This window comes from Carcharodon carcharias, chromosome 26 (genome assembly GCF_017639515.1).
Source record: "Carcharodon carcharias isolate sCarCar2 chromosome 26, sCarCar2.pri, whole genome shotgun sequence".
In the NCBI taxonomy this organism is placed as follows: Eukaryota; Metazoa; Chordata; class Chondrichthyes; order Lamniformes; family Lamnidae; genus Carcharodon; species Carcharodon carcharias.
Window position 1 is genome coordinate 40,422,635 of NC_054492.1, and position 13,349 is coordinate 40,435,983.

General features: G+C 51.0%; 1 protein-coding gene across 1 annotated transcript in view; it reads left to right on the forward strand.

Annotated features, from left to right (window-relative positions):
* The first annotated feature begins 1,836 nt into the window (after positions 1 to 1,836).
* lipca (lipase, hepatic a) overlaps positions 1,837 to 13,349 on the forward strand; it is an 84,168-nt gene continuing 72,655 nt past the window's right edge. Inside the window, exons 1-2 of the mRNA XM_041175020.1 lie at positions 1,837 to 1,882; positions 6,612 to 6,751. Coding sequence (XP_041030954.1) covers positions 6,670 to 6,751 — 82 coding nt within the window. The 5' untranslated portion in view covers positions 1,837 to 1,882; positions 6,612 to 6,669. The remainder of the gene's footprint in view (positions 1,883 to 6,611; positions 6,752 to 13,349) is intronic.

A 13,349-nucleotide genomic window follows, 5' to 3' on the forward strand; every position in this document is an offset into this window, starting at 1 on the left:
GCTCACTGACTCTTTCAGCACATCATACTCAAACTGGCAGCCTGAATTTCCTGGAGTTGTGGTTGTGAATGGCAGAGTGATGACACATGATGCTGTAAAGCTTTGGGTAGTTACCCAGGCAGAATGGTTCCTGCAGGCTGTTTATAGAACAGAACTGAAGCATATGCTGTAATGATGGTTTCAGGATGCCACTCCAAACAGTAGCTATGTGGCACCAAGGCTCCTGGGAGGCTGTGGTTTGGCTTGTTGTCCCTATGCTCTGTGTTGGTTTCAGGTCAAATGAGGTTCCTCTTATGCTACATGTGACTTGGACATAGGATGTATTTTTTCTTAACATTATTTATTTACAACTATTTACAACCAAGACCCCCATGGTCAGGAACATTACTGTCTTTACATACTGTTGCGAGAGCTGCTTCTTTGGAGTCCCTTGGGCATCTGACGTAATGCCATGCTTACATCATCATTAATGTCAGTGTCTAATTAACATATTAACCCTTTACTCTACAGTCTGTACTGCTGGTGCCAGTGCAAAACCCTCATCCCAAATCCGAGAGATGGGTAATTGTATGTTTAGGACAAACTCCAGCTTCTGGATGGGCATGTCGACAATACTCAACCTGATCTGGCCCTTTTATGGCAGAGTCAATCTGCCTTGTGTTGCCTGAGGCCTAGTGAGGCAAGAGAAAAAAAACCTTTTTAGAGAAATTAGCTCCCAATTATTCTGCCTCCACAGAAGGCGGACAATCACTGTCAGGATCAATTACTTTAGTCTAGCCAGTGAGTACTTTCCAACTTAGTTGAGCTCTTTTGTGCGAAACAAAAACAGAATTACCTGGAAAAACTCAGCAGATCTGGCAGCATCGGCGGAGAAGAAAAGAGTTGACGTTTCGAGTCCTCATGACCCTTCGACAGAACTTGAGAGACTCAAGTTCTGTCGAAGGGTCATGAGGACTCGAAACGTCAACTCTGTTCTTCTCCGCCGATGCTGCCAGACCTGCTGAGTTTTTCCAGGTAATTCTGTTTTTGTTTTGGATTTCCAGCATCTGCAGTTTTTTTGTTTTTATTTTTGTTTTTATCTTTTGTGCGAATGCTGTTCTAAGAATGTTAAGGATGGAGTTCTTAATAGTTCAGAGAGGCTGCCCACCACATCGTCTGGACACAGAGAGGTGAGGATCAGATCTGCCCACAGGTCCTTCTACTGGAAAATGCCCACACTGAACCAAATAGGGAAGAATTCTGACAGGATCGAGTTCCATATCCCATACTCCAGCTACAGGAACCAACCTGCCCATTTCCATCCTTGCTCCAGGCAGGAACGTTAGGGTCTGTGTGTCCAGGTAGCATGCTGGGCACTCTGTGTGTGAGGGAGTGAAGAACTGGAAAACTGGGTTTCTCTGAATTTGCCCTCACTCTTAATCTCTCCTCCAGGATTGGGCCTTTGCATCAAACAGATTCAAGGGCTTATGCCCCCTCTCTTGTGCTGCCTTGACCTGCAAGCAGAAAAGTTGTGTAAAATAGGTGCTTACAAAGTAGAGGAACATAAAAGTCTACAGCACAAAAGGAGGCCATTCAGCTCATTGTATCTGCGCCAGTCCTCGTGTCCCACTGCTTTACTCCCTTCCCGTAGACCTGCATCCTTCTCTGATATACTTACCACTTCAAAATCTCAATTTTGAGATCCATGCAATGTGGCCCACCTCTTTAGGGCCATAAAGTCTTGTAGCTATAAATATGGGCATCTTGAGGCATGTTAAGCACATACCACTCTTACGCACATCCTGTTGCAAATTAGAGTGTATTTTCTGTTGCTATGGAAATATCTCTGAAACCAGGAGGAAATGACTATCATTCCTGAAGGAGTGTCTGTTTTAACAGAAAGGTAAGAAAACAGTTGGATGAACTTCATCCGTGTGTGAGTGTGTGTGCAAGTGTGAGGCTGATGTTCCTGGAACAACATCGACAGAAACAAGCTAGTAAAATGCCCGGGTATGACTGTCCTTTGTAGTTTCTTGTAAAAATAAACTTAAGAACTACGTCAAAATAAGCTAGGGAAATCAGATTTAAGAATATCCTTTAATGAATGAAGGGTAAATTTAAATCTGATGTCTATCAGGAAAGTGTGAGCTTTATTTGGAATAATGTGCCATGAAGAACACCAGAGATCAGACATAGAAACAGAAAATGCTGGAAAAACTCAGCAGGTCTGACAGCATCTGTGGAGGGAAAGGCAGAGTTAACCCTTCGGGTCTGCATGACCCCTCTTCAGCTCTGAAGAGGAATCGTATGGACTTGAAACGTTAACTCTTGCCTTTCTCTCCACCGATGGTGTCAGACCTGCTGAGTTTTTCCAGCGTTTTCTGTTCCTGTTTCAGATTTCCAGCATCCGCAGTGTTGTACTTTTGACCAGAGATCAGGCCATTTGCGATTTTCAAAGAAGAGAGAAGTTTGCGGGAACCTGAAGCAAAGACAGGAATGCAGGAGCCATCGAAACACAAAACACTAAGCAGGTCTGGCAGCATCTGCGGAGAGAGAAACAAAGTTAACGTTTCAGCTCAATGGTCAATGGTTCTGCTGAGTATCTCCAGCTTTTTAATTTTTATTTCAGATCTCCGGCATCGGCAGTACTTTACTTTTGCAGGAAACACTCGGCCAGTTGGGCAGGGATTGTCCAGCCCTGTCGTGGCCGGTTTCCCCGCAGCGGGCGTGGTTTAACCTGCCCGAAAGTCCATCGATTTCAGCGGCACCAGAAGATCCCACCAGCGGGCGGGGCAGGAAGATTCCCTGCTTGGGACAGTGTCAGGCGGGTTACAGGTTTGGGTGCAGGCCTTGCTTTGTAACAGATTCTGGAAAAAAAAAAGACCAAAGCTGAACTAAACATTAACCTGTTTGTTGTCTTCACAGAAGCTGACTGGGCCTGTTGAGTGTTTCCAGCCATTTTCTGCTTCTGTTTGCTGGGAATGTAGTTCACCAGCAAGATGCATTTTAATGGGGCCTTTTCTTATTCTTGACTATTTTTATGATCTCTTTTTGAAGCCTCTTCTCTAAATTTTTGAGGAGAATATGTGACAAAGTGAAGTGCAATGAAGAGATCTCAAGACTTACACATGATAGATACTGACCTCCCATGCCATTGCTCGCAGTGAGACAGAGTGGGGGGGGCGTTTTTGTGACAGGGGTTTTTTTTCATTCATTCACAGGACGTGGGTGTCGCTGGCTGGACCAGTATTTATTGCCCATCACTAGTTGCCATCGAAAAGCTGGTGGTGAGCAGCCTCCTTGAACCGCTGCAGTCCATGTGGTGTGGGTACACCCACCGTGCTGTTAGGGAGGGAGTTCCAGGATTTTGACCCAGTGACAGTGAAGGGACGGCCGATATATTTCCAAGTCAGGATGGTGAGTGGCTCGGATGGGAATCTGCAGCCAATGGTGTTCCCGTCTATCTGCTGCCCTTGTCCTTCTAGGTAGGACCGTTTGTTTTAAACAAAATTAATTTCAATGTTTTTATTTCTGTTCCCAATTGAGAAAACGGACTGAATAAAAGCAATCAGCCGCTGACACAGCACTTGCAGGGCCTTAAGCTGCCGTGAAACTAAAATCGAGCTATAATGATTTAAATTGATTTAAAACACCATGCAATTCATAAGTCCTGAACTGTACAGTAAAAGATTAGTTGGAGATGGAAATTAAGGGGCTGAAATTTGGACAGACACCAACGCTGGAGGCAGCAGTAAGGAAGTTGGAGGCTCTCCGAGTAGAATGCTCTTTGCCTCCAGCTGCCTGGCAGCGGCCCCAGCGACAGTGTCTGCCAAGGGCCCCACTCACAAGGCTGCGCCCTGGCTCCACCATGACATCACTCAGCCTTGCCGGCTGATTGGACGCCCTAGTTGAGAACTCGGGCCGCGCAAGTCCGTTCAACGTATTCGCTTGTCACTCACCAAGGATCATGTGATCAGTTGCCAGAGGTGCCCAGCATCAGCACTATTTGAACGGCCCATGCATCCAACTTGCAAGTAAGGTCCTTTGCCCTAACCATCTCCTACTGTCCAGTCTCTGGAAGTGCTGCGGGGGTGTTTTTGGAGGGGTGGTGGTGAGTTGCTGAATTGAGCAGGGAGTGTTGCTGCCTCCTCACAGGGAGGACAGAGGATTTGGCGATCTGTCCGCACAAAGGCTACACCAGACATGGGAGCTACTGTGCCATTGCCTCTGGGTCTGCAACACCCAGGAGATGAAGCAGAAGCCCTCTTTGGCTTACAGCCAGACTTTCCTATACTGATGGTGCCAGGAAGCTGTCTGTCAGGCCTGCCAATGCTCCCAACCTCTCGGTGTGCATCCTCATCAGCTTTCTCCTGTATGCTGGCCCATCAAAGCCTTCACCTGTGCCCTCTGCAGCAGAACTCGGACATGACCTCGCCCTCCGATAATCTGGCCATGAACTATCCTTTCTCCCAGGTTTGGCTGCAACCTACTCATACCCGCTGACTCGCCACAGGCAGATCGAAGCTCTGTCTCTAATGTAACTTACAGTGATGGTCTCTGAGCTTGTGGCCCCTTTTCCTGTGCTGTGCTGTCTGTTCTCCTCTTCTTGAGTTAGTCGTGGGTGAGCAAGTGGCAGCCCTGGAGTGTCTGAGAGCAGAATCTCTGAAAGGGAAAAGTCTGGGTGAAGGAAGTGGGGTTACAACACAAGAACTCCATGGCCACACCATCCGCTGCTTGCCAAATAGCAAGATGAAAGTGAGCTGGAAGTTGAGAAGGGGCATAAGGCAGTAACATGCCATCACCCTCAATGCCAAATGCCATGGGCTCTGCCACAGCCAGCAGCATTTCCTCATAGGCCTGAGGAGTCCGGTACATCACCACTTCTGCTCTTCTCATTCCTGCTATGGGCCACTTTCTGCTGCAAAAGAGAGGGGAGAATGTCAGTGATTGTGTCTGGCCGTGGCTGAATAGCTGGAGGTGTGCGGAAGCAGGTGGGGGGTCTGTGTGTGAGGTTGGCATCATTAGTGTGAGGGCGGGGAGGATGTTAAGCATGATTCCTGAGTTCAGTGACTGCTGGTGGATGAACAATGTGGTATGGTGCATTGAGCAGTGTGAGAGGTTAGATGTGCAGTGGGTAAGAGATGTCATGTGACAATGCATTCTCTGACCATCACCACCCATGTGAGGTCATCAGACTTCTTGTAAAGCTGCTGCCAGGTCCTTGGGCCAGACTCCAGGAATCAGACTCCCTGGTCACCTGCTCTTATTCCCTTCTGAGAGTGGTCTTTGAAGGCCTCCCACAGGAACATGGCCTCTCCCCTCTTTCCACCTCCACCACTAAGACCTCCAGCCCAGCCCCACATTCATGAACCTGGAAGCCCTCTCTCTGCCCTTGTGTTCTACTTTCCTCATTTAGAATTGCAGCAATAAGGTTCAGCAGCAGCCCCTGTGTCTCAGTGCCCATTTCAGAGGGACAGCCTACATTTAAGAGGAGCAGGCCTCCTGCACCCTGTGCTCCTTGTGATCTCTACTCTGCCCCCTGCTGAGCACGCAGGGAGACAGCATGATGAGCCCCACTGGCTGATGCTGCAACCATTCAGATATGGAGGCAGTACAAAATTCATGCGCTGCCTATCTCCACAGCAATGAACATCAGAAGGTCATGAGCCCCTTTCCCCATGTCCAAAAAATGGCATGGACCAATTTCTGTACCTAAAGGACCATCATGCCTCATTCAGTTGGGCAGTAGTGAGTTTATTAGAACACAATTAGATCCCATTGGCTGCAAGGAATTGGCAACAGATACAGGTCTCACAAGGGGCCAACTTTAATATGGGGTGGGAGTTGGGATTGCACAGGGCCAAATCGGGGGTAAACCATCCAGCATCCCTCCCAGGCCTCATTAGCATTTCCTGACTCTGACTCCTGCCTAAAGCTGACAGGAAAGATGCGACTGCTAGTGGGTGGGAGTTAAAATCGACAGTGGGAGGGAGCTGGGTGTCACAGGGGAGAATGAGCACTGGCAAGTTTGGGGCTGTGGGAAAGTCTTCAGTTGGGAGGGGAAGAAACCCAGGGCGAGGGAGGCCCAAGGTATATTTATGAGATGTGAAGGAGCATCCTGTTCCCTCTGATTTGCAAGGAGCTTTTCAAGCTTTTACTATTAAATCGCAAATAGAATCGACAGTGCGGGCACTGTGCTGCTGAAGCTGGTCACTTATATCTTTGAGCTACTCAATCTGTGGTAACATGTTGATACTCTAAACAATTTCAGATATTGCCCTCTTTTCCAACAGCAAAATGATTTTGATGGTCTTTCTTTCCTGAAAGTGGGAGTTAAGCTCTCGTCATGTTCCAGCTCCCAACAGCTTTTGCAATCCTTTCGCAATGTGTTCCTACTATGACCAGAGCAAATCACAGTCGCCTGAACAGTTTGTTCACGACCTTCAGGTATAAAAAAAAACTTAACCAACGTCCAGTATCACTGGCATCCCTTAGTGTCAGACAATCACCACAGACAGAGGGGCCTCAGGCAAAAAAAAACAAACAGGCCCATTTAATTTTATGGCAACCAGGTTTTTAGTTATTAGTCAGTAAAATAAGGGGAGTTGATTTGCTTTCATTTTCTCTTGCAGCCAGTTAAAGGGGTACAACTCGCAATCTGTAAAAGAGAAAAGGCCTTAAAGGTTGAAAATGAACAACTGGGCACAAATATCTCTTCTCCTCTTCATTTGTGCCACCCTTAAGGCCCAAAGTGCCAGAACATCGGGAGAAGGTAAGAGCACAGAGCCATGCTCCTACTCATAGTAATTTGGTCAATTGTGAAGGCATTGGGGCAACTAAGTGGATTGCAAAACGAATAACTGCAGGATTGATTCCGTTTGGTGGAATTCCAGCAAAATACAACTGGAAAGTTATCAGCCACCGTTGCAAGTTCTGGGTGCATTTTCTAATTGTGCTGTTTGGTATTTTGTGGAGGGAATAGATAGTGGATTGCTGCAGGGTGATTATTGAAGCATTCTTTGCATTCTTTAGCTCACACGACCATTGTTTCTGATAGAGGATCTGGCAAGACATTTTACCATGAGATTTTAAATGGAGTTTCAGCACAGACAGCTAAGCTCAGTTATATTTGCCATTTTTGTATAAATGTTTATTTAATGACACAGAAACGAAATGGATATCATTACTACATCTCCCATCTTCAGAAATAATTTCAGCCTAGATATAAAAATGTTGTCCATTTGTTTTTTTTTTCTCTCTTCTCCACTTACTGAGAGATTTCAATTCACTGGGGCTTTCTGTCTGCATCTGTGTTGAAGCCCCAGCGCTTGCTTCAGAATTGTCTGTTCATTCCTCACCTTCATCAGTGATGTTAATGTAATGAGTGAATCTCATGTTGCCTATTGAAAACTTTTAATTTAAAGTCTGCGCCAGAATTATCCAGCAAGGCCTCGGTAATTGAATCTTTCCATTACACTGGAGAGTTTTCTTATGTGAACGCAGCACTTGGACAGGATTTTCCAGCCCCGCTGGCCACCAGGATTGTCTGGTCCTGCCGAAAGTCAATGGGCTTTTAGCTGGGCTGCCGAATCTCCCATGGTAGGTCCAGGAATAACAGGGCCGGAAAATCCAGGCCCTTTTCCCAACCAGCTATTTTAAAATGATTGCATAACTCACTATTGATGTGGAAGGCTTTACACACCAACCGGGATTGTTTTGGTTATTCTCTGACCGAGTTGATGGCCTCATAAGATTATCCAAAACCTAGGCCGGGATTTTCCGGCCCTGTTGTTTCGGGACCCGCTGCAGGAGATTCAGTGGCCTAACCAAAGACCCAGTGGACAATCCTGGTGGTGGGCGGGGCCAGAAAATCACGCCCTTTAGTCCCCAAAGCACATTGAAAGGTGAAGCAATGTTGATCAAGTTGCCCCTCAGACATGTGTACTCTTTCAGGATATGTTTCAGATCATTCCTAGAACCCCTTCAGTTTTTCATCCAGAAGTCGGAATCAAATCTTGGGGGAGGATTTCCTGTTTGTTTAGAATGGCCTAGGGTGACATGCTTTCAAGATAGTGGACTGTCCAATGGTTGGAAAATGGGGAAATTTGAGTATAGTAAATTCATTCCAATTGATGGCCAGGATTCAAACAAGGAGCAAGTAGCTGCCAACGCGAACATTTTGTTTCAGCAGCTAACCGGGCCAAAACATTGAGGATTTTCCCCTCGGTGATTTGGGGGCGGGGCCCGCTCGCCAAGGGGAAAGTGACTCGGGATGACATGGGGAGGAACCCCCAACATCATCCCGGTCCATTTAAACCTTCAGGAAGGCGGGCGGACAGTGAAATCAGCTGTCCACCCGCCGACCTGTCAATGGCCAATTAAGGCCATTGACAGGCTAATTAACCTTGTTAAAAATGGCCAAGTTTAAGGCTGGCGGGCAGGCCAGGAGCCCCAGCGGGTTCCAGATGATTCATGAAACTTCATCCACTGGTGGGGTGAAGTTTCATGTCCATTTTTTAAAAATTTAATAAAATTTATGTGTTTCTTATTAACATGTCCCATCTCGTGTGACATTGTCACATGAGGGGGACATGTTAATAATTTTAATATTTCTCTATTTTTTGACTTTTCTTGCCTGTCATTAAACTCCCTGAGACAGGACTTTGCCTCCAGGAGCACTGTGCCCTTTGACAGATGAGGAATCCCTCACTGCACTGGAACGAGAAACACATGGTTCTTCCTGCTGGCACCTGTCAGTGAGAGAGGAGAGAGCAAGCGACTGCACAAACTGCCTCCAACATGGAGGAATGAATGACCCTTAGGTTTCTATGTGACCATATTATACATGGATACTCATTGGATGGCGGCCACCAGCTGACCTCTCCATCCATACCGACTCGATCCGGTTCTCCCCCTGCCCACTCCTCGACTCTGTAAGTTTCCTCAGTTCAGGCCGGCCCTGTCCCATCTTCTCTCTCTCTCTCTCTCCCTCCTGTTGTGCTGTAATTTTTCCTGCACAAAGAGAGAAGATGGGGTTGAGAGCAATTGGGTTTTCTCATGCTTCCACTCTTACAAATAACACACTGGACTGTGTGTCATGTGATTGATGCGCTGCAGGTTGTCCACAAGGGTTTTTCTTTTTATTCATTCACAGGATGTGGGCTTCACTGGCCGGACCAGCATTTATTGCCCATCCCTAGTTGCCCTTGCGAAGGTGGTGGTGAGATTCCTCCTTGAACCACTGCAGTCCATGTGGTGTAGATACACCCACAGTGCTGTTAGGGAGGGAGTTCCAGGATTTTGACCCAGCCACAGTGAAGGAATGGTGATATATTTCCAAGTCAGGATGGTGAGTGGCTTGGAGGGGAACTTCCAGGTGGTGGTGTTCCCATCTATCTGCTGCCCTTGTCCTTCTAGGTGGTAGTTGTTGTGGGTTTGGAAGGTGTTGTCTAAGGAACATTGATGAATTCCTGTAGTGCATCTTGTAGATGGTACGTACTGCTGCTACTGTGTGTCAGTGGTGGGGGAGTGAATGTTTGTGGTTGTGGTGCCAATCAAGCAGGCTGCTTTGTACTGGACGGTGTCCAACTTCTTGCGTGTTGTGGGAGCTACACTCATCCAGGCAAGTGGGGAGTATTCCATCACACTCCTGACTTGTGCCTTGTAGATGGTGGACAGGCTTTGGGGAGTCAGGAGGTGAGTTACTCACCGCAGGATTCCTAGACTCTGACCTGCTCTTGTAACCACAGTATTTATATGGCTATTTATATGACACCCCCGGGTCCTCCACTCAGGACTCTCTAATGGTGCCCGGCACTCCAGAACCCCCCTTGCCTGTGACCCTTTCAGCTTTCTCCCCTGTTACCACAGAGTTCAGTTTCTGGTCAATGGTAACCCCCAGGATGTTGATAATGGTGGAATTCAGTGATGATAACGCCATTGAACATCAAGGGGTGATGGTTGGATTCCCTCTTGTTGAAGATGGTCATTGCCTGACACTGGTGTGGCACAAATGTTACTTGCCACTCGTCAGCCCAAGCCTGGATATCGTCCAGGTCTTGCTGCATTTGGACATGGACTGCTTCAGCATCTGAGGAGTTGCGAATGGTGCTGAACATTGTGCAATCATCTGTGAACATCCCCACTTCTGACCTTATGATGGAAGGAAGGTCATTGATGAAGCAGCTGAAGGTGGTTGGGCCGAGGACACTACCCTGAGGAACTCCTGCAGTGATGTCCTGGAGCTGAGATGACTGACCTCCAACAACCACAACCATCTTCCTTTGTGCTCAGTATGACTCCAACCAGTGCAGAGTTTTCCTCCTGATTCCCATTGACTCCAGTTTTGCTAGAGCTCCTTGATGCGACAGTCACTCTCACCTCACCTCGGGAGTTCAATTCTTTTGTCCATGTCTGAACCAGGGCTGAAATGAGGTCAGGAGCTGAGTGGCCCTGGTGGAACCCAAACTGGGCATCAGTGAGCAGGTTATTGCTAAGCAAATGCTACTTGATAGCAATGTTGATGACCCCTTCCATTACTTTACTGATGATCAAGATTAGATTGATGGGGTGGTAATTGGTTAGGTTGGGATTTGTCCTGCTTTTTGTGTACAACTTTCCACATAGCTGGGTAGATGCCAGTGTTGTAGCTGTACTGAATAGCTTGGCTAGGGGTTGTTCTGGGGCAGCACCCTCTAGAGTGGTGGGGTCATGCAGATAGGATGATAAGGCTCACAGAGGCCTCAATGCTAGTGGCCTCAATGCCTAAGCCCTTTCCCTCACCCCCTCACACAGACAGCACCTGAGCTCTCTGTGTGGAAGGGTCAGGGACCCGTAGTGGCCTCTCCACCTGCAGACTGGATGGACTGCAGTGGGGCTCGGAGGCATCACCTTACCACATTGAGTAGCTCTTTTGCATATGGGCCGCACAGATGGTGCCACTGAGGCCCATGTCCCCTCTACCATTCAGTGGGATGTGTGTGAGCAGCTGATGGTTCGGATGAGGTAATTCATCCAGTTCCAGCACTGGGCAGTCCTCTGGTGGAGACCATGGGCACCGACAACTCGGGCGACTTCCTCTCATGCTGGGTTGATCAGACGGCTCGGTCTCCCCTCCCATCCTCGGGGGCACAGGATGCCCCTCCTGGCCTCCACTGCACTGGGCAGCACATTGAAGGAAACATCGCTGAATTTGGGGGCCAGGACTCCCTGGGATCGCCAGGCAGTCTCCCCCTTCCACAATGGGCTTGCGGCAAAGAAGTTGATGCTCAGGTGCCTTTTAAATACGGCGCACGTCATCCAGCCCCACACCACCCCACACCACCCCGCCCCACCCCACCCCACCCCGCCCCACCCCATCCCACCCCACCCCACCCTGCCCCACCCCATCCCACCCCACCCTGCCCCACCCTACCCTGCCCCAACCCACCCCACCCCACCCCACCCCATCCCACCCCACCCCACCCCGCCCCACCCCACCCTGCCCCACCCTACCCTGCCCCAACCCACCACACCCCACCCAGACCCACCCCATCCCACCCCACCCCACCCCGCCCAACCCCATCCCACCCCACCCCACCCCACCCCGCCCCACCCCATCCCACCCCACCCCACCCCACCCCACCCAGCCCACCCCACCCCACCCCCGCCCCACCCCACCCCACCCCACCCCACCCCACCCCGCCCCACCCTACCCCGCCCCAACCCACCCCACCCCACCCCACCCCACCCCACCCCACCCAGCCCACCCCACCCCACCCCACCCCGCCCCGCCCCGCCCCACCCCACCCCACCCCACCCCACCCAGCCCACCCCACCCCACCCCACCCCGCCCCACCCCGCCCCACCCCACCCCACCCCACCCCACCCAGACCCACCCCACCCCACCCCACCCCACCCCACCCCACCCAGACCCACCCCATCCCACCCCACCCCACCCCACCCCACCCTACCCTGCCCCAACCCACCCCACCCCACCCCACCCCGCCCCACCCCATCCCACCCCACCCAGCCCACCACACCCCACCCCGCCCCACCCCATCCCACCCCACCCACCCCACCACACCCCACCCCATCCCACCCCACCGCACCCAGCCCCACCCCACCCCACCCCACCCCACCCAGACCCACCCCACCCCACCCCACCCCACCCCTCCCCTCCCCACCCACCCCACCCACCCCTCCCCTCCTCACCCCTCCCCACCCACCCCACCCACCCCACCCACCCCACCCCACCCCACCCCTCCCCACCCACCCCACCCCACCCAGCCCAACCCACCCCACCCCACCCCACCCAGCCCCACCCAGCCCACCCCACCCCACCCCACCCCACCCCACCCAGACCCACCCCACCCCACCCCACCCAGCCCCACCCAAACCCACCCCACCCCACCCCACCCCACCCCACCCAGCCCACCCCACCCCACCCCACCCAGACCCACCCCACCCCACCCCACCCAGACCCACCCCACCCAGACCCACCCCACCCCACCCCACCCCACCCCACCCAGCCCCACCCCACCCCACCCCACCCCACCCCACCCCACCCAGCCCCACCCCACCCCACCCCACCCCACCCCACCCCACCCAGCCCCACCCCACCCCACCCCACCCCACCCAGCCCCACCCCGCCCCACCCCACCCCACCCCACCCCTCCCCACCCAGACCCACCCCACCCCACCCCACCCCACCCCAGACCCACCCCACCCCACCCAGCCCCACCCCAACCCACCCCACCCCACCCCGCCCCACCCCACCCCACCCTGTCTCATCCATGAATCAGCACCTCTGACAGTGCAGCACTCTCTCAGTATTGCACTGGAGTGCCAGCCTAGATTTTTGTGCTCAAGTCAGCGTGAGACTTGAGCCCACTTCAGACTCAGAGACAAAGATGCTACCAATTGAGTCTTGGCCGCCTGTAAAACGCCTGAGCTTCATCTAAACTCCATTTACCTACCTTTGTTCCAAATCTCCTGACACCTTTAACTAAATCGATCAATCTTAGCCTTGAAGATTTCAATTGGTCCAGCATCCATCGCCTTTTGTGGGAGAGAGAGATCCAGGTTTCAATTACCGTTTGTGTGAAGAAATTCTTCTGATTTCACTCCTGAATGAACTGACTCTAATTGTTTTAATTGATTCTTTCTTGCTGGTAACGCCACATACAGGACTAAAGTCAATAACTTTCAGCTAATCTTTCAAACTGCAGAGAATCTATATTGCTCTCTGACTGATGTACACACCTCAGAACAAGGGCTTGATATGGGTCAGCTGATTGTCCCTATTGTCCATGGATGGGGGCCTGTCTCACAGACTGTTCAACATGTTTGGAATTTCTATTCGATATGAACATCCCAAATGATTGACATCC